Raw genomic sequence first — 27,979 nt, 5'->3', positions numbered from 1 at the left:
AATGTGAATTACACTGCTGGTTTCCCTCGGGGACGACAGGGAATTGAAAACACGTATTTTCTTTTAATATAATCAATGTCACCTTTGATACCATTTTACAGAATGATCTGGTTTTTTTTTCTAATACAGCACGAAGATACTTACATATGTTCTATAAACAAATATAAGATAGAAGATTATTTGTTTCATTTGGAATTATTAGGTGTACAAATTAATTCGGTACCATTAATATTACACTTTCTTAGTTACTATTTTAAATTCGAATATTTTCCCAAAGATATACATAAATAATTCTCGTGCAGAAACGGACGAATGTTAACTTCCATGGCAACAAGAAATTGTACTATAAATTCACCAATAACGATAGTATCGTATCGATAGAGATAGGACCGTATCTTTTGATTAGTGGTCAAAGGGGTGGAAAATGGAGGAATTCGGTGATTCAGTGATAGAAGAAATTCGGCGATCTAGCAGATCGCGACAAGGAACTAGGAAGGATTCTCGATAAGGGTTACTTACGCCGCAGGGTTCGATTTGAAGAGGCGGCAAGGGGTTAAGGATCCGCAAGGGTGGTGGTGGTTCTCTCCTAGCCGGAGGTGGAGGCGGTGCACCCGGTGGTGTGACGTTCGTATCACCAGGAAGTCGACACACCACCAGCTCCACGGTACTCGGTGTCGTTCGTAGAACCTCCAGGGCCTCCTGCAACAAGTTGCATCGATGTAAGATTAAAGTCGAATTTCATTATCTTTGAAGAATTTGAACGTTTTGACGGTCGTCCATTTTATTTTATTAATGGATGCTATAATCTTTTATTCATCTAATAATTTTGTTAAAATGCTTCAGATTAAAAAAAATATGTCACAATATATAAAGATATAAATCATTAATTTCAAAATTTAGTTAAACATTAGTAATACCCATGCTACATTCTAATATTTAATTTTCTATTTATATTATTGCTAACTATTGATTTTACATAATGTAATGTTACAGCATGTAACGCGTTTAAAATAAAAATAATAATTTTATCACTGGATTTTGAAAATGAATAATTTTTATTTTGTTTAAAACAGATTTCAATGTTTATTTAAGAGTCTGCCATCGTTGGAATTGTTTGTTTCTCATATTTTAAAATTTAAATATATTTGCAAATTATATGATGCTTATTTTAAAAATAAATTAAACAAACAGTAGCGATATCCAATATACGCTCATTAACTTCGCTACTGAACACAAAATAAATATTCAGTATTTTATTACGAATTTTGCCGAGAAAATCACGAGGCGCGGTATACATTATAAACTGGGTATTATACCTTGATTCTCGAGGGACAAACTGGTAACTTTACACAAGATACTGTCTATCTTGCGCTACGAGTTCCGGATGTAGTTGCATTATGCTAATCAAATGCAAATCTCTAAGAGCTACGAGAAGACAAGCCCGTAGCTTCCATCTTTAGCTATAGTAATCGCTATTTTGTCGCAACCAGTTCATCGCGTTAAGCTTGGTGAGCAGCGATGAAGGAAAACGACTTGTGGCAATGAACGAAGGACAACCTCCTACTAAAAGTTATTTCTAATGATTCATTTCAAATATGGACAATCAAATTGCAACTATTACTTGGTAAATAAATTTTAACTTGAATATGTAACAAATTCATATTTGAATAAATATGAAAAAAAGATGGGGGTGGGGGTTCCATAATTACATGGAACTTCAAATTTTTTATTTAAGCATTTATTATAAATGAGAAGTTCAATGGTAGTTTATTGAAAAATAAAAATAAAATAATTTTGGGAAATAGAAGTTCTTTATCCAAGCTGTTTTGCATTAGTACTTGATAATGGCTAATTTTTATTTCCAAAAAACTATTCACTTCCCATTTACAAATAAATTTATTGCTTAGATAATAAATTTGATATTTCGTATAATTAATATTCAATTAAACTAATCAGAATCCTACATAATTATGGTAACTTGCAGTTTGATTCAATCTCACCTATACTTTAATCTACTCAAAAGTACCATTTCTCTTTGTCAAAGTTCGAAACTATTCAATCAGATTAGAACATGTAACGGATCCTGTCTCTAGAGATGGTGTTACAGTTTAAAGCTTACATAGTTGGTGAGGCCAGTTAAAGGGATTCCATTGGCAGCAAGAAGTATATCGCCAGGTTGAAGTTTGTTGGACAAGGCCGCGGGTTGTTGAGGAAACAGTCTGTTCACCCTAACCGGTCCGGCGGTGCTGCCACCGGAAACGCTTAAGCCAAGTCCCCGGCTGCTCTTCTGTAACGTCACTCGGAACGTGCTCTCTGAAAATCATAAAGAAAGAGTTTAATTTCAAGGAAAGTTCTTGGAAAATCTGCTTCTTTCTATGAAACTTCTGAAGGGAAAATTTGCTTTGAATTAGTTAGATAACGGAAGCGTGATTGCTCTTCCGTGAGGGATGCATCCTCTTGAAAGTTCCTTTATACAACTAAGAAACCATATATTAAGAAATATTGAAGAGAACGGTAATTAAGTTTCAATTAGATTAATTTTATATTAAAGACTTCAAGAAATGGATGATGAATTTTAGTTTTAAGAAAATTCTATTTTATTTAATAATTTTTTTTTGAAGAACATTTCCGAGGAAAAAATTCAGTAGTTTCCATTTTGTTAATATATGTATGGATATAATTTAAACAGGAGACACGTGAGTAAATATACAAAGTTTATTTGAGATCAATGAACAAATGCATATCCCTGAATATCAATATTAAATGTTAAATATTAAATATTAGTTATCCTTAGTATAGTACACATCAGTTTCCAGTACTAAATACTACTATTTATTAATTATAGTATTAAAAAAAAAAAGGAAATACGGTAAATACATAGAAACTGGGACGAAAAATCAGTAGTCAAAAGCGTAATAAATCAGACCCCGCCCAAATTTTGTAAATACTGTACGTATAACAAGAATTCTTGTCAATTTGGTTAATATATCTCTTACAATCATATTTAAAAATATTTATAGTAATATTTCAATAATTATTAACAATTTTTAAACATGTACTAATAATTTATACTTTTAATCTCTTTTAATGAATAATTAAAATTCCTTTCCCTAATTGTTGTAAATAATACCAAAAAAAAGAGAGCAATGGACACATGTCAATTGTAGAACAAACAACCCCATCACTGGACGTACATCACTTTCAGAATAAACGATTCGGTTTCCCTCAACTTCGTTCGTTTATTTTCATCGAACGGATTCGAAAAGCAGCGCGAAAAAGAGACGAATCGTTTGTTTGCACTGCAAAGACAGCATACACGGTTCTGTAAATATTTATAACGTACAGCAAGGGAGACAAAGTTTTTTTATTTTTTATTTTTTGGGGTGCTTATTCCAAAATTGTAGGCTGCTTGTAATTTACGACGCGCAACGGTTCCTCTGATGCATGACCTAATATTTGGGATTGGGCTAGGCGAATAATTACTTTCTGCCTACTGTACTATCCAGTGTCGCCACACCAGCTGTATATTTCTGTTGTTACAGCACTTTCATGGGGCGAAGTGTCACTTCGCTGACTCCATAATTTTTAATTTCGTAGTGTACAGTACTACGAACGCAAGCTTCAGGATTAATCTTTTTAGGATGAAGCACTTCTAAGTTTAAGATTATTTATGTATGGAATATTTTATATTTAAGTTAAATTAATAAGTAATATAGTAATAATTAATAATTATATAGGTATAATTATATAATAATAATAAGTAATAATTCATAAGTAAATTAGAAGTAATAAATCCTTTTTGTTTTGCTTTGAAGCACACATCACAGAATTTTAGTTTAATTACATATGTTTATTAGAATTTCTCTAAATTACAGTTTTTATTCGTAGCAAAATTACAGTAATTAAATCTTTGAAAACCTTCATGTAATGATAACACATGATAACACATTTTTGCTGACATTTTGAAAGTAGACGAATGACTTTATTACACCTTAATGAGAATCGAATGGTTCAGGAGAATCAGAGTTCTAATTCTTGTATTTCACTGGCAGTTAGAAACTCATTAATTTTATTATGACTTTTCAGATATCATTAACATGATTACACGATCAACATTTTACATCTACGTTTAGAAAATTCACCATTTAATGCATATTCATTAACAAATCAAACAAAATGAATTGTTATAATAAAATAAAAAATTTTCTATATTTTGGTCTACTATAAATTATTATCCATGCAAAGATTACATAAACTTCTCATAAACCTCGATCGACGTCCACGGAGAACAAACAAAAGCGATCGCTAAAATTGGCCATTGCTATTGTCTTCTTTTTTATTCTATTTTTTTTACGCCATGGTGAACTCTCAGCCGGGGACGAATTCCAGCTTGAAATGACTCGCCTTTTACCGGATATTGACCCGATCCGGACGACATATCGCGCGTATTGTTCACTTTGTTCTCCATTCAAATCGGTCCCTCTCGATGGGTAATTTACGTTTGTCACGTTATTGTCGGGGATCGCGCAATGTCAATCTTCCGAAAAGAGTCTGCCATTGTTGGATTCGTTCGAAATCATGGATATCCTGAACGAATTCCGCGGATCGTTCGACGAATGTTCAGAAAAGTATAAGAATCGATAGAGACACGATTCACAGCCACTATCTCTGGTTATCGACGGTTAACCGCCTTTAATTAATCGTGTTCTAATAACAGTACGTCGTTACCTAAAAGGCCAATGAATTAGTGAAAATTTGGTCGAGCGGAAAATTCTCGAACGGTGGAAATCTGGGCGCGATGTTGAACCGCATTTGATTCCAGCAAACTATCTCATTTTAATACCACGGATTTTCGTAGTTTCAGAATTTCCTGTGGTACGCTCGTTTTATCACGGGTTAGATTGTTTGGAAGTAATAGAGTGGATGGTTTTGTCGGCATTTGATATACGGATCGTAAAATTTAAGTGTGGAATGCCAGTGTGTGGTGTTTTGGTTGGTAATATTGCAGGTAATATATCTGCATATTTAAATATGAATTTACTTGAGTAACGAAGTAATGGGTATAATTATGGAAATTTATTAAACATTATACAGTAATGAGCGATCATTAACAGTGTCACTGGTAAAATTAACTAAATATCCTCTAAGCATTTCTAAATTTTGGTTTATAAATATTATATTGAAATGTTATAAATAAATTCCAAGGTTAAACAGGAAAGCTTTTATTAACACATTCAGGCCCAGGATAATAGCTGTATGGGCTACAGCTGAAGGTATTAGAAATTGATAAATTTTTTCTTTCAATGTTCAAAATGAAATTCAAGATTCAAAGGTTAAGCAGAAGATCTTTGAGTATTGTAAATAAATTCACTTTGAATGTTAAAAGTAAAATATAAGATTCGAAGCTTAAATACAAAGATTTGTGTTATAAATCATAAATTTTCACTTTGAATGCTAAAGGTACAATTCTAGGTTCAAAGGTTAAACAGAAAAGCTTTGTAGAAGGGAAACATGGATACTTGATCTAAAATTTATGATCCTTGAATCGGTGAATGGTTAATAGCTACGAGTGGACGTATAATTCCATTTTGGTGTGTCTTTTTACGAGAGAAATATCAGTGTATTCACGTTTATGAATCTCATTGTTACCAGGCTCTGTTACTTCGTCGATTAATTAACTTTAATTACGGAATTAATTTAATTGCTTCTCTTGGATCGTTATTTTACGTCTTTGTTCGTTCGGAACTACGAAATTCGAGATGAAAAGGAATTAGCCGTAAGAAAACTCTGTAATTAGAACATTGAACAATTGAGTTTTCTTGAAGCAGTTGAATGTGGTATTGTCTTATTTTATTTTGTTGTCGTATTACCATCTTTTCTTCCAAAATTTTTAAGATGAGGTAAACCTTAAATTTGAAAAATATTTAACCATGATGGTGTCCCGCAAGTAACTTTATAAATAAAATGGACAAATTAATTAAAGAATTAATTAGATTTTTAATACTATTAATTTTTAAATCCTTTTCAGACAATAATTATGTTTTACTATTATTTTCACAATATTTTTAATTAGATAAATTAAAGAATTTCTTACAACATGGACAATGAATTCGAATGAAAATTCAAGCATCAATCCCGTACAAGTAACGTGTTAGTTAACGTGTTAACACTGCGCTTTATACGCTATCCAACGTTAATCTTAGTTACCCTTGATCAAGTAAAACGAGCGCACACGATTTCATACGATTTTCGCGTGATCAGAGAACGTTTACGCGGCCAGTAAACAAGATCAAGAGATCTAATCTCGATTAAATCGAAACGTCTACCAAGCAGAAGTCAGTTTCGACTTATCAAAGCGTGCGGCTAATAACCGAGGCCGCTTTACCGTGTTAAAGCTACACTCATAGTGGATCCATCGCGGATATTACCAACGTCTGAAATCACAGGATGTTCAAACGTAATCGTTTCTCGGGATGCACCGTGGCGAACATCCTCTTTGAGTAATTAGGCAGTAGATTCAAGCAGCAAAACGAATCGGAGATATTTCTCTTTCGTCGTGATTCGAAATGAATTTCTGGTGACCTTCTTTTGCAATAATTGAAAATATAGTTGAAACTTAAATCGAATTTCAAATCATTTGTTTTATTAATTATTGAAATTCATAATAGTTGAAATGGTGGAGTAATCACTATTTTTTGATTATAATAATTAAAAAGAGTTTTAAAAATGATTCCCTTTCACAATTATTGTTATGAGTTTTAAATGGGTTTGTTTATGGAAGTAATTGAAATGCGCGTGATTCTTGTTTTGTAACAGTAAATTCAAGCCTTCTGTTGGAATAAATAAAATGAATTTGTAATGAACACAAAAGGGATAAAAGTTAGACGGGTTAATTAAAACTTTCCTAAGTAATGTTATTAATTTCTTGGATAGTATAAATTTAATATGAGACAGGGTAATATCAGTACTAAAAGGATAAAAGTAATGATTTTTAAAATTTCAACATGTAAATAATAATACAAGTATTTAAATTTCAGATTCCAAATTCCAAAATCCAAAATTCTAAATTTCCAACTTTAGAAATTTTAAATTCCAAAATTCCGAATTCCCAAAATCTTAAATTCCAAAATCCAAGCTACAAAATCTCAAAATTCCAACATTCCAACATTCAAAAACTTCGAATCTCAACATTCCAAAACTCCAAATTCCAAATTCTAATATTTCAAATGAATATCTCCCAAAAATTTCAAAATATCAATACTTCAGACGTTATTTCCTTAAAAGCGATCTAAAGACGCAAGAAACGATCGCTTTCCTCCTGTCTGAAATTCAATCGCGAAATTGTCGACTCTTCCGACACAAGTCAACTTCTTTCTCTTCTGTTCATAAAAAGAGATCTCTTTTACAAAGAGCTAAAGAAGTTGCGATGCTTTCAATCGACGTCTCACAGTATCGTTCACGTAATTTCGTCTGGTCGATACATTACGCGGCGCAACAACAAGAAACTGTTATTAAAAGAGGACGAAACGTTTTTCTGTGAAAGTCGGTCCATTCGTTCGAAGATTCTGGGGTATAAAAGAGGACTCCACTCTGGGGGTGTTAAAGTCCGATAACAGTGTAACCAGGTTATGAATCGTCTGGTGAGAAGTGGCTGTTTATTTCAAACGTACCTACAATATAATTCAATATTCGATATTACGTACGGTTAAACGATTTATAACGTTTTGTTTACCAGATTGCTGGTAATAATAGACCAGGTGAATTATAATCGAGCAAACAATAAACGAAAACGACAATAGAGTTCATTGCAGTAATAAAATATCGTTTTCTCTTCTACTATCGTGTATCACTATTCTCAAAATATTTGCAATTTTTAAATCAATAATTTTTTAAATTACAATGTGATAAATTGAAAAAAAAGGATACGCACGAAGGAATTAAAGGATTAAAAAAAAAAAAGAAAATAAAGTGAAATTGAAACTTCCTTTTTCATGAAAATATTTGTTAATATTAAATTGCAAGTTAATCAAGTTTCCAAATATTTATTTGAAAAATGATAAAATTTGGTCAAGTTTTAAATAATCATTTCAATCTGCAATAAGCGTATCTTAAACACACTTCATCAAGGCAATATTCAGTCAGATGAATTTTTTCTGCGACGAGGATAATCCAGCATCTTATGGAACGAGGGGCGCAGATTAAACGGGCTTCAATTTTCCAGTTTTCTGAATATTCAGACCTATACCAACCACGGAGTAAATTAATTGCCGCATTAAGAATTCCATCTGAATGTATATTTCAGCTCGGTAAATAGGTACCTTTCGAACATACGGTTCTCCGGCTGAATAATTATTAATCCTTTCCTGAACGAAGGAACCTTTTTTTAAAAATATCGAAAATTTCTCTCTTTATATTTTGTTAAAAAAATATTATTAATTTTCTGTGAATATTATTCTTACTCGTGTAACAACGAAACGACTTTTAATTTTATTCCTTTTTATTATTTCCAGCTACTAGATGAAGTCTGACATTCGGTACACTTATTCTACTTGATTTCATAACGAAAGAGACTATAAAATGCTCCATTAAACTCAGTACTTGAAAATTAAATAATAAGCTAACTTTTTATGGTCCGTTGAGAAATAAAAAAATTCAAAGATACTTATACATCCCTCTGGTCACGAAAGGGTTAAAAATGCTTCCACACGATCGTGTCGTAAAGTTATAAGGAATTTTCGTGTCCGAAAACAGAAGTACCCTTTATTTTTATTCCGTTCTACTTTTTAGCATTACATCCCCCGTTCACATAGCACGTGAGCGAGAAGAATTTCGTTGAAATGGGCTACGTGGGTCGCCGACCGACATTTGGTTCACTAAACCATCGATCCGATATCGATAATACATTGCCAACACGTAAGTAGATATCGCGCTCGAGTCGGTGATTAATGATGCACGATCCTTAAGGGATCATTCGACTTGCTATCTGAAAGGTCTTTTAGCTAGTAGCAAATAACTCGGGACCGTTTCGTCGGAAATGTATAGTGTATATCATAACAACTGATATGGTAATTAGTCCATTAAGGATGAATGACAACGACAGAAAATGGTTAATGATCAAAGAGTTAGGAAAAGTTTGTGGACCATGGTTTCTAATTGTGAATCTGGGATAAATCTCTTAAAATGTTTTAAAATTTAAAAACCTTGAATTTTATATTATATTTTTAAAAATTGTTTTTTTAATATTAAAAACTCTTTTAATTATAAATTTGAGTGTCTGATTGTGAATGTATAATACTAGCAATAATAATGGTAATTTATTATGATAATAATACTACAAATAACATTAGTATCATATCTACTAATAGTATTAAGGTATCTAATTTAATGTTTCATCAATATTTTTAATTATATGTTGAATATTTAGTGTTTTAGTCTTCTCACAAATGTGTCTTTATAAATTTCACTATTCCACTTAACGAGTCAATTTTAGCTGTCCTAATTAACGTGTTAATACAATTAGGATCAGTGAAATTATTCTTTCCTTGATAATTGAAAGAACATCTGACATTAATTACATAATGGACAGAGGTATGAGATAGACTGCTTAACCGCGAGTCAATGATTGGTCAGAACAGAAGAGGCATTGTGAATTCAGTAGTGCAAGTCAACGATACGGGAGACGTATGCTTTACCCTAGTCTCCCTAGGGTTTCCCTTACGGTTTCCCTAGTCTCGATTGTACCACTGAACAGATATTCTAAAATATAGGCTAGCATTATTTTTTTTTTATTAAAATAACAATAAAATGTATTTGTGTATATTGATTCTTTATTATGTGTATATTGATTCTCTATAGCATTTTGTATAATTTATACTTATAAATATTAATATACATTCAAAATAAATTTCAAAAAATTTTTTTTGCACTATACACTGATTTTAACGCGTGTTTGTAAATAATATAAATTGCACAATATTGTTATTTCAGTAAGTTTAAAAGTGTTATTTGCAAGATTTTAATTTTAATTTAACGTGCTACATTTAATATCAGCTTTTACCATCTTATCTCTTACGTAACAGAGAACGTCGTATTTTTCAAAAGTCATTTCTACAAAGCCGTAAGCCGGTAATTTCGCCATAAAAGGGAGAAACTCCAAACTTTAATATCACCATATCCGCTTTTGTGTTTACATGCTCCTTTGCATGTCCTTTCAGAATCTTCTCAACACCGACCTACTAGAAACTTATCCACAAAGTTTCTTAATCACCGTTTTAAAGTTGAACATTGTCTAAAGTTTCTACGATGTTGCAAATTCATTAAGTTCAAGTATTTTCAACGACTTATATCATCCGATGATTTATACGTGTTACATGTGGATGATCGATCGAACCGACAATCGGTTATCAATTTCATGATGATAATATGGCGTCTAGCGGGAGTATGCATCCCATTCAGTGATTAATGATCACCTTTCTTCGTGCAATTAATCAAATTCATTAAGCTGGCTACGATGCTTCAAAACCAATAAAGTGAGAATTTTTATTACACGGATCATCGGTCAAAGTCGACTTTTTCACGCAATTAACTTCAACCTCTACCATGCTTTTCACAAGTTTATTCGTTTGCAAAAATCGAAGATCAATTTTAACTTAAAGGATCTTGTTTCAAAAGCTTTGAATTGCATCCATTGAATTGAACGGGGCAGTGACAAATCGTTCAAAAAGAAATGAGTTTTATACGAATTTAATACAAGGTCGTAAACGTACCTTGATAAATTTTAAATAATAAAATACGACGAAATTTTCTTATAAATTGCAAAAATTCCGAATCATTTGATATTAAGAAAAATTGAAAATTGAGATGTTCAAGGAGCAACTTGTAGAATAAAAATGAATTAAAAACACTTTACATAATTAGAAAATATGTGTTTGAAAAAGAGAAGGTGAACAGACAGTTATTAATTAATTATTACCATTTAATAAAATAATGCTGTTCTAATACAATATCCAGGTTTAATTAGAAGATTAAAAACGAAAACCTTTCATTTCTTACGAAGCTGTGAAATCAATGAAAAACCATCAATCTAATCCCTTGGACGTTCATTAACGTTTCCTATTCCTGACCAGCTCAATGGTTCGATCAATTTCTGTAGTCTGCCAGCTAGCAATTCTGGCGGAAAAGTGAGAGCAAGTGACGGGAATTCCAGTGGGCGGAAGGGGCATTAAACCATGATAACGCGATCGCCATTACCCCGGCTATGAATTACCCCCGTGCTAGGAGGGTGGAACGTGGATATACCTGGAACCCTGTCGTGGCCGAACCGGACGTCCGTTTGGCTATTCCGTCGACGTAGGATCCTGATAACAACCTGCTCGGAATTACCAGTCTACCGTGGTCTATAGTGCACGCCAACGAAACTTCAACGAACAGCCAAAATTTCTTCGTGCCACGTTCGTCCAGGCTGAATTATCCCGGCTAGTAGAATGGTAAAATTATTTATGCTACGATCCCGTCACTCGCTGTGATTGGACGTTACAGTGTCTAGAAACGATGGCTTTGCCTTAACGACTCGAGGGGCTGTGCATGCTTCGGGGTCGTTGATCGACAGCTGGATACTTCACCTTCACCACTTATTTCAAGAATGTTCTCTTTTTTTATTGAGTCATTTTACGAGGGGAACTTGGGGTGGTAACCACTGCGGTATGCGGCAGGAATATTTTAGTTTTTATTGAAATTACCGCTGGACTCTGAATTACTTTAGTTCCTAAAAGGATTTTATATTAAATAAGAAGAAAGGTGTTTTAATTAGAGAAATGGTATAGTTAAGATTTCTTGTCTCCTTTGAGAATTTTTAAATCGATTCTATAATTAATTCATTTTACAGGGTTTTTATACTGTTAAAAGCAATGAAAAATTCATCATTTATTTTTAATTTTTGATAAATCTTTGAATTCATTATTATGCTGTATCAATTTAAAATCAATTTGTAGGAATATCCTGTGTACTGCACAAAGGGTTGGTGACATTAAACGATTAGGTGAAAGTTCGTTCGAAATGAGTTTTTATTGCTCTGATGAATTTCCTGTTTGTGCAGCGGAACGTTTTATTTGGTTAATAATTCAATGTTTGCGATATGAGGAATTCAAGCGAAAAATAGCTTTCATATTTAAATACATACCATATAACCGTGTTTGTTCTGATTTTTTTTAATTTTTATATAAAATCGTTTGAAATTTGCACTCAGAGAGAAATGTATAATAATACGAGAAATGTGTAAAATTACATTTTCCAGATTTTGTTTCCTTTAAGTCAATTGACTATTCCATATAGACAGAAGGCCAATTTGTACGTCACCGGCAGCAATATTAAATTATTTTTTATAATTTAATTTACACCAGGAATTAATACACGGAACCCAATCAATGATAAAACTGATTGCAACAAGATAATCATGTTCGTATAAGCGAAAAATAAAATTGGTTATTTCAGAAATATTTCATTAAATTCTACCAACTGTTAAAATAACAAAGAATTTTTATTGTAATATTAAAAATAAAATTTTATTTATTAAACAACATAGAAATTTAATTAAACATGTATAAAGAAACAAGGCCATTTAATTTCTCTTTTATTTAATTTTGTTTTTATTATTTTAGTATTTCATGGTATGACTTTCAAACAAATTTTATTATTAAATTATAGTGAATTTTGAAATTTCTTTACAATTATTAAAATGCTGTTATGAATATTGCTGGCTTTGATTTAAATTAAAAGAATTTTATGAAATTTCTGTAATGGCTGACTTATATCACTTATTACTACTGATATTCCCTTTTGTGGAAGTAAGGAAAGGAAAACATTTTCTATATGACAGAACCTAATAGCATTACTTTCAAACAATTAATACCACGTAACTTCCTGTTGAACAAAAGAACATTTTAAAGTATATAGTTTCGGAAACTCATTCGTTACTGTTCATAACAATTTTTCCCTCATTTTCTGGGGAAAAGTTTCGATACCGAGCGTTCGAACAACTAAAGAAAGAATCAAGATCGATCACCTGACATTTTCAAATTCAATTACCACGGCTGAACGATATCTCTCGACTATCACTTGACTGGGTTCGACTATCAATTTAGATCTTTGCTCTCATGCTTAATTACTGACCCATTTCATGCACGCCATCCTACGTAGATATACTATAATTCATGCAAGGCTAATCAAACTCAGGAAACTTCTACTACGACCATTCGAACAGAGACGATCGTAAGTTATCGAGCTGATCGTGCGGCAAACTTACACTTACGAACCGATTTAGTTTCTTTGCCAGATTACAGATTCCCAGGTACGGCTCTATCGATGGTCTACCACGTGCAATTCCATGGGGGTGGTAAAATTGGTCTAAATTTTCACTCGTGATTAAATGAAAATTTTCACACGAATTAATTCTCAAAAAGATGTGGATGGTTATCTTGCGAATTTTATCTTTCGTTTCCACGATTCTATGGATGAAAGTTACTTGCAAAGAAAAATCGGCAAATCTCTCTAGAAAAGTTTACGTTTACTAATTAACCGTGCTTTTCGACTGGCAGTTTTATCTTTCGCTGTATCGGTTCGTTAACCGTTGACAGATTTTTCGTGTTTATTTCTTTTGAGCGTGAAAATCAATTTAACTGCTATCCTCGTTTCTATCGGAAACTGTTAAATCTCGCCTCCCATTCGAATGCGACCCAGGCTTTTAGAGGCAGTTTCTAATTTTCTGCGATTTGCAGAGAACGTTCTTTATTTTATACAGTGTGCTTTAATAATCGTGGCAGAACGAATGTATTTCCATTAAGAAAATAAATCTAAAATATTTTTCAAATTTTAGACCAAACGAATTTTTCATTTTGGGAACAGTCACGTTTTCATTTTTATCACGATTCTCGATACGTTCTTTATAAAATAGCCCCGAACTAAATTCAACATCATCTTGCAATAACCGACAAACTCACAAACCACCCTGAGGAACAACCAACCGGAAGCTTCATAAATCCAAATACTCCCACACAGTACGTGACGCAATTAACCCTACGTTGGTGTGTTGGAGTATCACATGCCTCGGGGAGAGAAAATGAAAACAGTTTTGCACTAAACGTCATTGTGACACTCTCTATATATTAGCAGATGTATTCCTAGTGTCAGTCCTTCAAATTACCTCATACGTAACTATGTCCCAAAGGAACACTACGCTACCTCATATTAACTTTTCAAGAAAACCATCCTGAATGTTATCTATCATTTTAAAGCTCCCAGGGTGACGTTAACTCTTAACGTTTGCACGTTTAAAAAAAAGAAAATGAAAAAAATTTCAAAGTAAAAAACAAAATTAAAATTAAAATTAAAATTAATATTCTAAGGTAATACGCCATCACACCAGCCACATTATATTTTATTTATCAAACCAACGAAGAATTAAAATGAAAAGAAGTATATGCACACATGATAAATGAAACGTTTAATTGATCTAGATTCTAACTTTAGCTTATCGTGGAATCCGAGGAACGGCTTTCAACATCGCGATCGGGTGAACGTGACCCGCGAAACAGCTGCGACGACACAGAGGGGCCGAAACAACGTAACTGACCCATAGATAAATGGGTCAATGGGCGAGACGCGTGGTACGTAGATACGCGAACTGACCGAGTTCGAACTAAGGTGGGACGATCGATAAAGAATTCTTGACTTAGAAAATTTACAATGTCAGCAGAAGAGTATCTCGAGCGGTCTCGAGTGGCTAAAGAGAAATAAGCTATCGGTGGACGAGCTTTGCTCGTTCAGCAACCGATGAATCGAGCAACATCGACATCAGCAACAAACCCGAAGTAGGGACCGTCTTCGGGATCGTTTGTCGTCTGTTAACGTGCCAAAGTGATAACGTCGTGGCTGTGCCAAATGGGCTGGCAAGATGGAAGAAATTGGTGCAAGTATTTCGGGATTTGGATCTTGAATATGCACTTTGCCCGATGAGAGAATTGAACTTACAAGTGATCGATTTATTTCTAAAAATATTGTGGAAAATTAATTGTTCCAAGGAATGAAATAATTTATAAAATAATAAAGACAAAAATTCTTTCGTTTAACACGGATAACAGTCAAACTATATTTGTGTAACATTTTAGTTTGTTTTTAAAAAAATAATACTATTATTGATCTATGCAAAAATATATATAATTACATTTGAAATATCAGAAGATATGATCTTGAGAAGATTTTTGCCCTTATAGATCAATCCCACCCCTAAGATGCAACAATTTTTTCCTAAGAATTTTGTTGTATTTTTATAAATAAGAAAATAATTAAAAATGGCAGAGTTAGATATGAAACAAATCCTAGTTAATGAAATAAATGTATTGCCTATCAATGAGTTTCGTATTAATGTTTCGTAGGCAAAAGAAATCTTAATTCCTTTCCATTTCGAATTGAACGTTTCTCGTTTAAGAAAGCGGAGTATTATACCGAGGAGATTAAAAATGCTTATAATTGCAGTTCGTTTCGCTATCGATGAAAGTAAGATCGCAGTAGCGAAGCATCTTCCAGCATGCATTCTCAACAGTTAGGGTAGCAATTCAGATCAAAAAGAGAACTTCAGACCTCGAAATGATGCTCTGAAATGCTTGTTTCAAATCCTTTTATTGCACTGGAGGAACGTTAAGCTGGTAATTTAAATCGCAGGGAAAAGGAATTCCAGAGAGGAAGCTGATACTTTTCAATGCTTCTGTAAAATTTCACTCTTTCGCCGAGGGAAATTCAAGACAGCAATTTACTTCGTGAAAGAAGAAAATCGAAAAATTAGAACACGATGAAACTCTTACAGTTTGACGGCTATGGATTGCAATATAAAAAATATAAATGCCGATCATTTTATAAGAAGAATCATTTTAAATACTTAAAAATTTCTTCATTATTATTTAAATGATTCATTTAACTTAAAAAAGTTTCATTTATGCATACTAAATTTGTGGTGGAGTGTTAACTTTATGATTGAAATGTCATACCCAAGAAAATCTAATTATAAAGTTTAATTAATATTCTTCTTAAGAATTCAATATCAGGTGCATATTTTTAATAATTTGAAAGAAAAAGGAAATTGCATCCTAAGGAGGTGCATGTATAATACATTGAGAAGAAAAATCGTAATCTAAAAATGATCTTAATTTAAACCATGTAGGTTGTTCATGCTAAAATATTCCTTCATGAATTCTAAAGAAGTTTCTTTCACAGTTTAAGGATCTGAATCGGTTGATTCAAAGTGTGAAACGGAAACAATTCGCTTCGTTACGACGAAGCTTGGGCCGAAAGCGCTCCAAGCTGGAGGAAGCGTTTCGTATTCAAGGATTAAAGCGATAATTCTGTAGCGTGGCAAACGGATCGACAGAGAAGCAAGTACAGTCGAGCAAGTATTTTCGGACATAACATCGATTTCGTGCTTTCGGGAACGTCTTTCTCCGGTTTCTTCTCTGAATTACCAAGTGGTCCAGGGAAATGGAATCCAGCGAGCAAGGAGGTGAAAATGGAGAACTGTACATCTCGCTGAGATAAAGTACTGAAGTAAAATAATGTCTGCTCTGATATCACCAGTTCGCTAGACGAGATGATAATTTACTTTGCAGAAAAAAGATATAATAATACTTTCCTCGTAAATTAATTTTTAATTTTCGTTCCTCGAAAATGAGTTCATCTGTCAATAGTTAAGATTTCTAGAAATGAAATATTATAAAGAGTTGTAAAATTGAATTTTATTATTCTTTTATTATTCGGTCATTTTAGATTAAGTTATACTATTATTGAAAAACAAATTATTTACTCAATTATTACGAATACGACCGAGTACAAATAAATAGGGGAGCAGTAAAAATCAATAAATACTCTCCAAACACTGTCTTCGAACTTTAGTTATTCGGTTATTTTTCTTTCACCGTGTGTCACGCCGATAAAAATAAAGTTTCCAGAAACAACTGATCCCAGTAGCAAACTTTTTCCTGAACGCTAAAAAAACTTGTTATTTCGTATCTTTAAATATCGGAGTGTTCGGGTGAATAATAGATACAATGATACAGTTTAAAAATATACTCCGTTTGCATCAATTTAAGAAAAAAAAACACGCAAGGAGAAAGAGTAGATAATTTAAAATATTGCCTGAAAATTTTTCTAAAAATATGGCTTGCAAAATATTGACCAATATTTTCTAGAATTATAATTAATCTTCCATATAAAAATTATTAAAAATGTCAGAAGCTATAATATTTAATACGATTGATTAATAAGATAAAAAAAAAACATTCCCTTGACTAATAAAAATATTAAAAACACACTAGTAAAATATAAGTTTATGAATAATAAGAAAAATTGATTTTGTTCCATCGAGAAACCTTGAACACCATTCTTTCAAGCACGAACAAGATATTTCTTATCTGAAATTCTAAAAAGAGATTCGTATAAACAAGATGTAACAAGAGAGGATACACGAGGAACGTATTGCCTGCTCGTAACACTTTCAAAAGATCTCGAAAACGCGAAAGAGCCACTCGCAAATTACGATTACGAGGTGGATGAAAAGGTTCCTGGAACATGAAGTGGACTCTTGTGTTAGCTTTGAGAATCGTTGTTCCAGGCACAGTGTACGATATTTAGTACAACTGGCATAAGAAACACCTTAAACGTTGAATCATTGTTAAATCGTTAAATCAACGTGCCATTTCTGCTTTTGTGCTACTCAAGCTGTTAGTATGTTACTCTTAGTATAGCAATTACAGTAATTGTGCAGCATAATTCCTTATTTAAATAATTAGTTAATTATTTTTCTTATTTAAGCAATTACAAAGGAAATACAATAGAGTTATAACAAAAAAAGTATGTGCATTTATTTATATTTCGTAATTAAAATATTAATTTGGTTTTCACAGAATACTTGTATCATTTATTTGATTATTGAGAAGAATTGTCTAGAAAATTGAATTATTTGAAGCATTAATGATTGACCTGTACTACTTCCATTTTCAGACTCTTACGTTTGAAGTAATATTATAACGTTTCCAGAAAAAAGAAAAATTTTCCTCCTCTCATACAGGGAAATATTACGTGAAAATTCATATAATACGAGGAAGAAATGCAAAAAGAATAAAAGGAAATGACTCTGCAAAACTGTAAACGCGAAATTACTGGACAGATTTTTTTCTACAAAGGACCCATATAATTCTTTCAACGACGTAACTCCAAGTTATAAAATTGTTCTTCGAGCAAAATTTATGTGATATGTTACGTGAATAAGGCAACGGACAAGTCATCGGAAAAACCCTGCTAAAAAGCTGGATTGTTTTCAGATAACAGGTTTAAGATACATTGAAATTTCTTATGAAATTTAAACCCTTTCAATTCAATTCAATTAATTTTTTATATGAATGATTAATTTTATTCTATAATAAATTATAATGAAAAATGCAACGAAAGGAGGTAATATTAACAAAGACTGTTATTGTTATTTTTTTTTACAAAATATTTCTTTATTCTAGCAATGAATTACGTTGGAGTCGTAGTGTTGAATTATTTATTTTTATATATTTTTTTTTTTTTGGTATTTTTATCCAAAATAACTTGCAACCAATATCCGTGAATTTTAATAAATTTTCATTGATGCGATAAACTCTCGATAATAATATGTACGTATAGTTTAGTATCGTGTACGTCGATCAAAGGAATATTTTTTGATACGATAAATTGACAAGGCTAAAAATAACAGACGGAAATAATTTGGTGAAGTTGTCAACGTCAGTCGATAAGCGGCTCTTTACCAATGCATGAGGGTGAAATTGAAAATATGTAGATTTCCCTGCCACCTCTATAGACATATTCATACGAAATGCAAACTGCGACGAACACTTAACCCGTTATTGATCAAATTGTCTGGAAATTTTCGGGGAACAATGGTAAATGGTGCATTAGTTATTCAAAACTCTTTCGCACCCAACGTGTACCCTTTCCACCGTGATTCGATCAATCTCTTTTTCCCCTACTGCCTACATTGTGGCTGAATGATTAATTACTATCAAGCATCGAGCTTTCTTTAACCAGTAAAATTGATTATTATAGTAAGTAACGAGGTTTCTTTAATATTAAACGAGGAACCATAACAAGAGTAGCAATAATTGTTATTAATTTTATAAAATACTATAAAATCTGTGATAAAGAATATTTTAACTGTTTGATGAATTAACTTTCTAAATTTTAAAATTCCAAAAAATGTCAAAATTTTCTTTGTACAGTACAATTTAATATTCTAAAACTCAACAGTTCATAAATCTTTAAAGTATTCTATTTTTTCAAATATGAACCTCAATAGGGGAATAATAATTTACCTCGTGAATTTAAAAAAAAAATTGAACGATGAATCATTTGATAAACCGTGCTTAACGACTAATCTTGTATCAACGTTAATCTGTTTGAAGAATGCTCTCCAGGCAATTTCACGCGTATTTTTCACATCGCGTCAATCTGCTGTGTAAATTGAGGGTTGAGAAACGTCCTCGAGCAAGCCGAAGAACAATTTTTTTAGCTAGTAAATGCAAGGTATCAAAGGCGCAAAAAGCATCGTGATCCAATACAAAGTTATAGCAAACTAATGTAAAATTAATTATAAAATTGTGCAATTTTCTATCCCTTCTCTGTGATGATTTATACAAAGTGTTTCAAAAGATGTGACATTTTGAAACACGACACATTTCAATATTTTATATTGTGTATTCTTGTATTGTAACTGCTAATAATAATTAGAAAGCACAGTCATTTTTATTCAATGTTTTACCATAATTTTAAATTTAAATATTTATGTAATTATAAAATAACTAATAAAAGAAAATTATATATAAGAAATGTTTGAATGTACGTTACATGGAAAATCAAAAAGCAACATAATAAATGTGATTAACTTCTATGAATTGACTTGCCCTGTTATAAGCGTCTTTCTCATAGAATCATCTTTCCTTGAGATTCCGTGTGATACGATCAAATTTATGACTGGCTTGCTGATTTATTCGTTCACAAATTGCACCAATAACGCGTTCAGTTACCGATGCGAAGACAAGATTGCTCGTTAGAACGCGCTTTCAATTATAGAACATTGACTAGCGTATTATTAGCCTGATACGAAATGAAGGGTATGGCTATCATTCAAAATGAAAATCAAAATTGCATATACATTATTTACCTACTTAACTTCGGGACTCGAATGCTAACTTGGGACTCGAACTTGGCGCGACAACTTTTCGGGGTTCCGTCCGACCTGGCCCGAACCGACCCGAATCAAGGCGAACCGATCCGAATCAAGGTGAACCGATCCGAATCAAGGCGTGCCGATCCGATTCGACCCGATCTGACCCGAATCGAAACGAGGCTAGGGTACCCAAATTTTCGAATAATTAATTTTTTCACGAAGTGTAATTAATTATTAACTCAATATTTTTCAAACTTTCATCTAACTTTGAATCGTTTCAAGATTGTTCTTAATTCACCATACACTCACAGTATTATTCTCTCAGAGATTTAATTAAATTTCCCTTTGTGTTGAACGGCTTCGAGACTTTTATTTATTTGACACAGATACCGTTACTTGTATTTTCTCGCAAACTTTCATGGAACACCGAGACGCAAGCAAAGTTTGGCAGAAAGCTTTAGAAAGTTTGCTAGAAGATTGGGGAGGGAGTTGTAAACAAGGGCAATACAGGTGTCCTCGTTTCTATAATGTTCGATTTCCGAATTATTATCGGCCGTGCGAAGTTTTGCATACACGTGATCTGTCTGATATATTTCCTGCAATTCTGTGATGTCAAAGACTCGATATCACCTCGTTTATTCTTTTTACGTTCCAAGTTTCATTTCACCCTCCTGTTTTCAGTGTACAAAGTAAAATATTTGATGAAAAGTTGCTTCTATATATTTGAATTCTCGAGTAAACTAATTGAAATTTTACGAGCAACCAAATTCTGTCTTATTTAAACCTTAACTACTATGCCATAGAAATACAATATTTATACGTTATAGAAATTTCCACGTTTAAGTTCTTTTCTTTAAATACACGATCATTAAAGTGTTAAAAATTAAAGGAAATGAATTTCAAATTCCACTTCGGGTAAAAATGCAGATATTCTAAAAGTTTGCATTACAGAATCAATTGTAGAAATTGAAAATAAAGCAGAAAGTCAATTTTCAGTTCTCTTTAGTTCAACCTTCTCGCACTTTATTCAAACTTCAATATTTGGAGTTTTCAAAGTACAGAAAGTTTTAAGGGCTGAAAGCGATTTAAGCGATTTCTATAAACGATCAGATTCGACGAAAGAACAATTTAGGTCATCTTAATATTACTGTAACTTTGATAATAAATTATGTGGTAAATTGGAACATTTGAAATTAACTTTCTTAATTGAAGAATGAAAACACAAAAGCATTTTAAATTTTAAGATGGAATTGTGCATTCTACCTTAAATTTAGCCCTTTAAAATAGAACTTTAATTTAATGCAATTATATATTTTACAAATAATCTTATTTTTTATATTTGGTATTCTTTATCAGGTAAGTTTATCTTGTTTCACTAGAAATTTCTTTCGAAGTAAGGGTTTCAAAATTTCTTTTGTTTCCTTACATCTTGAAGAATACTTTAATTCGCATTTTCTTTCATTGCCACTGTTCCCCTTATTTACTTCACGTTCTCTCCATCCAATTCCACTTGTTTTAATACCATTCTAGGATAGTATATTTACCCTATCGTTGCTTTCTTCCATTCACATTTTAACATTCATTTCTGCGTATCTCAAATAATTTCTTATCCCTTCTTACGATCACTTCTATAATTTTCCTTCATTCTCCTTTGTCCCGGTTTTCTTTCTATTCACCGCATTATTTGACTTCTTCCTCGCGAAAGTTCTTTCATCTCCCGATTCTATGAAGAAGCCTTCCCTTTAACGTTATTCGATAACTTTGTTGGCTTTCCAATCTGTTTTCTGGCTATTCCTCTATTTCTACTTTTACTATTTTTTATTTTTTATATCTATTGCTTTGTTATTCTTACACCTGTTCCATTTTTTCGTGGTAGAAGAGATATGGAAATATTTTCAGTTTCCAACTAAATAGGTGATCGATTATTCAATTTGAAAATTTTTAAATAGGAAATTATATCTATATCTCTAAATTATTAAATTTCCAAATTACTAAATTTCTAAATGATCAAGTTTGTAAATTACCAAATTTCCAAATTTGAAAATTTGTAAAGTGAAAAATTTTATATTTCCCACACCTCTATTTCACAATCAAAAGAATTTCTAATGACTTTTTGCTCTTCCATCTCGACGTTATTAACAAACGCGGTGAATTTAAAATAAATCAAAAACACTCTTGCGTTTTAACGTGGAACGTTTCTTATATCTACCTTCAATAACGAGTTGCAATTTAGAAACGTTTTTCCAACCACGAGCTTAATGAGCGCAACTTAGTTGACTCGTATATCCCGTACGTTTCATCGCGTCACAAGTGTCCTAAGATTCTCTCCAGCTTTTTTTTCTTTCTTTCCTATTTTTTCTTTTTTTTTGTTCATTCGTCGCCTTAGTTCTATCATTTTCCAGCACTCGCGGGCTTTTTGCCGTCTAGCCTGCGTCACATTAAGTGGAGTAGGGTAGAAACACAATGGTCGAGTAAGGACGAGAAGAGCTCGAGCTTGACACACTTTTGTCGAGTGAATTTCGCGGATAAGACGTGCAGGTATCTTCTGGGAGTCCTTTGTCGCTGATAGACGGCGAAGTGCGCGTCGAATTCACGGCTCTTTGTCGCAGTTAAAATGAATGTGCGGATGGCTCAATGCCTTTTCTTCCCATCTTTTTACATCCTATCCGTCTTCAATTTTTCGCCGATAATCTGTTTCCAATAGCAGAGGAGATACTTCGCTGCTGAAAGCGTAATAACGTTTGCCTCTCGCGACTTTATTCGGAGGATTTTATATCATCGAATTCGGATTTTTATTGGCTACCAATTAAAAACTTATCCATCTTCTGTATAATATATAGGACACTTTGTTCAGAATACATAAAAGGTAGAAATAGTAAGCAATTTTAGGAATGTTCTTTTTAAAATTATCATAATTGTTCACTCTGAATATTATTGAAGAATTAAAATTTTCGATTCTAAAACGGAATATTTAAATCCTTTTTAAAATATTAGAAAATGGCATTCGAGACCGCTGTAATTCTCATAATTTAAAAGAAGATTAATTTTAATTACTGACGCATATAGACGGTCATTTTCGCTTAAACGATTAATTAAATAACACTCGAACAAACTAACTATAGAAGAAATAAATCAACTCACCAGGTGTTATATTGGGGAAAGGCTGTCCAGGCATCGATGGTGGATGTTCATCTTCCGGCGAGCGTTCCGAAGCGTAACCTTGATCCTGCGGTTCTCCGCCGGCCAATTTGCTCAGCTTCAGATCGATACTTTTGTTAAGCTGCTGTCGATGTCTGACCAGTTCGCAGTCAGGTTTGTGCACGATTTGCATCAACAAATCGTTGTCCGTCGCATCGGGGATGCACGGTTGGGAAGAGGAGGAATTAGTCTCCGAGGACTTTCCGCTGTTTCTGCTATCCAGCTTTCGCTTAGGCAACGTTCCCACCAGGTCAAGATCCGAATTACGGTGACACCTGTCTTCCACAGAGACCCCGCGACCGTATCTCCTCGTCGAATCGCCAGACACCGTGTCCACACTGCGATTTCTCCTTACCGAATCGAAATTCCCGTGACGACACCTCACTAGATCAAGGTCGCTCTGCTGATATCTATGTACATTCAGGGATTCAGATATTTTTAAAAATATTTTAATACTTTTTTCAATAATAAAAATAAGTTTCATGTGTTTAGTTTGCAATTGATAGGGGTGGGATTATTTATGGTGCAAGATATTATGTCATTTGAATTATTTCAAAATCGGTGAGGTGTAACCTAATCTCAATAATTACCTAGATGGTTTGAAGCTTTTGATAGCTACTGTAATATCAGTTTACTTTAATAAATAGATAATCTATGGAGATGACTGATGGCATACCTCCAAGGATCATTTTCGTCCAGAGAGTCCTGCGATCGATGTTTCACAAGGTCTAGAGTGCCAGTTGGTCCACCATCAGAAAAATGAACGCCCAACGATCGTTTTTTGTGTGGCAATGTTCCACCGAGATTTCCACCCATGGTATCAGTCATTGTGTTATTATTTTCTTTTGGATCATCGTCCAGCATATCTTTATCGTGATCTAGGTGATTAGGCAAGGAGCCGCAGAATTTGTATCTGGAAAAGAAATAATTTTTCTTCTGAGCAAATGTTAAAAAATTTTTGGATATAATTAATACTTTGAGGATTATGACATTTATAATTTTTGCATATTTAAATTAAAAATAGAACACATCCTTTTTGAATATTTTTAATTTTATAAAAATATAAATGCTGGCGAGGAAGCATTTTGCATATCGTTGTATCGTGGTATTAAACACCAGCACTTACGTAAATGAGATCAAGACACGAGCGCCTTTTAACCCCTCACCCTCCCTTTTCACGCCCTTCTTCCTTGTTCCCTCTCAGCTCGCATCCGTTTTCGCGCAAACGAGGATTTAATGGAAACCGCCCCAGTTCCGCGACTGACCGACCTTAAAGGGACTTTAAATTATCTCACGACCAGCCTGTTATGCGACCTTATGCACTCTCCTTGCTGGTTGTTTAAGCAACGCTGAGCTATATCTTGTAACAAGAAATTCACGACAGTACTAAATTTAATTCGCTTCACAAATATTTCTTGCTCTAATTCAGCCACGCAACCGGGTTTGCTATTTGGATTTATTTAAATAAACATAAAGTACATCAAAACCGTGGAGAATTTAAATCAAACCATTGGGGCACAATTTCATTTATTTTCAATTCTATTTTATATAAAATTCTTTGCAAAAATATTTATAAATTGGAGAATAATCAATGTTAGGATATATCATTTTACGAATATACAGTTAACATGAACTCATTAATTTTAATATTACTCATTAGCGTTTAATTAACTCCTCGAAATTAGTTTCGTAATTACAACGTTGTGAAATAAAAATATCACCCTTTTAATTGTGTCTAAATTGATCTCATCGTAAAAATCAATATTACAAATATTTATATATACTATTAAACTATCATTTTGAACCCTTTCTTGGTTCCACCAAGGACACTATACCTATTTTTTCATCCTTTACATTAATTTCAAAATAAAATTTTCTTACCTTTCCTTCTGCGCACTGGAGCAAGGCACCAGGATCTTCCCCACGCTGTTCAATTTTCCCTTGGGATCGCATAGATTCCCAGAGGACTGCGTTCTCCGGCCATTCAGGCCCTTGCCGTTGTGTCGACTCAGATTCGAGCCCATGATCGTTTCTTCGTTTTCGAGTTTACCCTCGATCGTACCCTCGTCCCCGTTCACGGCATTACCGGGCGTGTTCTCCTTGTTCGGCCAGTCGAAGTACTTGTCGATGTCCTTGGCATTGACCTTGCAGGATATCGGTGGAGGCGGCGGTGGTGCCGGTCGTGTGCGTTTCCCCGTGGATACTGTTTGCAGCTGGCTACGACAACCTTTCCGACGATTGCCACTCGCCGATTCGCCGTTCAAAGAAAGCGTTTGCACTTTCCAACTCTCCTGACCTCCGCTCGCTGGAGGCACGGTTACGACTTCCTCGCCTGTAACAACCATGCAATCACCGTTTACACTATGCCTTTGTGAACGTTCGAGGTTCAACTTGTGACCGTTAGATGTTTTACAGGATGTTTCAGAGATCAGAATAAAGGTTCTTTAGGGAATGAATAAGGACCATAGGAGAGATGGGCAGAAAACTTTAAATAGAACTTTCAACGGAGAAATTTAATATTAGAAGGATCAGCTGGGTCTAAAGGACCCATTTGCAAATTTTCGAATGAATAATTTTGATACTGTTAATTATTATTATTGATAATTTTCTGATTTTGTTTCTTTTCATATTTTAGATAGGTTACCTCTGTTACAAAATTTTATTAATACCTATGTTTTTGTATTAAATGATCAAACTTAATATTCTAACATGAATAAAATAATTTGGTTAATAAAATTTAAAAATGGAGAATATTTTAAGGCTGTATTTCCGAATGGCCCCACCAAAATTGAGAACTCAGGTTCGGTATATAACTTAAATTGACTGCAAGAAACCGATTAAAGTTGGTTTTACGCATGCTTGTTACGTTTAAATGCCTTGGATGACTATGATTGTCTATAGTAATGAAGGGGTTACACGTGAGAAAATCCCAATTTTCAACTATTTTTTAATTTATCTAAAAAACTAAAGATTTTATAAATCACCATAAAACAGAATAACACTGAAACAATCGGATTCCTTGTTCCATTCGAATGTTTAAAGCTGTGTGCCTAGTGGTATGTCGTATTCAGAGCACATAACTTCAACGTTACGTTTATCGGGTCCGATTCACAGTCATCGTACTGTATTGCAGCGGGATACTAATATGAGAACCTCGTTGCATAACTGTATTATTAATGAGAGACACGCATACACTCGAGGAGAAGCGAATTGAAAGAGGCTCGCGTTGCCGTCTGTAGCCATTCAATTCTACTTCCTCCTCGAAACAATTTTGTTTCGGAATATAAATAGTGGTGTTGTAAACTGAGCATTCCATTGTGTCTGTGGTCATTCAATTTTAAATTGGAGAGACTACTTCAAAAAAATTATCGTTATTTAGAAAAAGATAATAGAAAAGATTCGAATTAATTAAAATTGAATTATGTATTTAATTGTAACAAATCAAGTGATGGTTCTCAAGAAATAGAAAATTCATAACATAAAAGTGTTGTGAAAAAGCACTTATGGTATATCAATTTAAAGCTTAAAGTTTGAAGAAAATTATTATATATGTATTGCTTTTTTTTAAACAAGTAAATGAATGGAAGAATACACGAAAGAAAAGATATGTCATCAACAGGATGTTCTAAAACATAAGTTATTCAATTCAGCAACTATAAATTTTTAAATATTTACGAAATATTTATGTAGCCATTTTCTTCACACTTTAAGTTTTACATTGATATGCCATAAGTGCTATTTGGTGATACTTTTATGTCATGAAATCATGTCTGATTTTTTATATGTTTCAAAATTTGCTGATGCATACAATGATTAAGTACCGAGAAAGCAAAATATAAAGATGCAAGTTTTAATGCAGAAATAATGCTTGCGTTTTCGGAGTAACAACGGTAACGCTGAGATGCAGCTGGATCACGTTTATGAAAATAGAGCAGAGTCAGCTCATTAGAAAGTACATGGTGTAATTAAGTTGGTAAATTAGAAACTGAATTCTGCACCTTTCTCATTCCACCAACTTAATCTTGCATCGTAGAGAAAAGAATTCACGCCATTTGCACGGTAGAGTTTCGTTCTGTATCAGAAATTAGGTGAACCCAATTCTTTCTTATTAGAGCTTAATTAATCATTAACTGTACAGTTACTGATTATTCAGTCAATGAACTTCGTATGTACTGCATAATCTTTATACTATTCTCTATTGTTTCCAAAATATTATTTATATCTAATTAAAATATACAAATTTATACAAATTAAATTAAATTTATATATAAAGGAAAAAACCTAATTTTTAATTTTTAATTTGATTTTTTTAATAATCCTGTATTATTTTATTACAAAATACCACATCTTTACCAATTTGATTACTAATTACAATATTAATGTAGTCCTAATTGCAGTATCTCTCTCACAAGATTGATTGCATTAGAAATACACTAAAAGTGCATTATTACGCAGTCCTTGCCGTGATTACAGATTAGATAATTTTTCTTTTTTAAATTATGATGGAATAATAATAACAGAGTGTTGACAGAA

The 27,979-nt window shown here is 32.9% G+C and overlaps 1 protein-coding gene across 5 annotated transcripts in view; it reads right to left on the bottom strand.

Moving 5' to 3' along the window:
* Positions 1–27,979, bottom strand: part of LOC117607732 (uncharacterized) — a 119,730-nt gene that overhangs the window by 7,441 nt on the left and 84,310 nt on the right. For all 5 annotated transcript variants that reach the window (XM_034331773.2, XM_034331772.2, XM_076688869.1 and 2 more), the window contains 5 exons: positions 25,328–25,778; positions 24,123–24,359; positions 23,390–23,856; positions 2,120–2,313; positions 520–699 (listed from right to left, as the gene is read on the bottom strand). In XM_034331773.2, the coding sequence (XP_034187664.2) occupies positions 520–699; positions 2,120–2,313; positions 23,390–23,856; positions 24,123–24,359; positions 25,328–25,778 (1,529 nt within the window). The remainder of the gene's footprint in view (positions 1–519; positions 700–2,119; positions 2,314–23,389; positions 23,857–24,122; positions 24,360–25,327; positions 25,779–27,979) is intronic.

This window comes from Osmia lignaria, chromosome 6 (genome assembly GCF_051020975.1).
Source record: "Osmia lignaria lignaria isolate PbOS001 chromosome 6, iyOsmLign1, whole genome shotgun sequence".
Classification (NCBI taxonomy): Eukaryota; Metazoa; Arthropoda; class Insecta; order Hymenoptera; family Megachilidae; genus Osmia; species Osmia lignaria.
The sequence above is the reverse complement of the archived record's forward strand: the minus strand, read 5'-3'. Positions and strand labels throughout refer to the sequence as shown.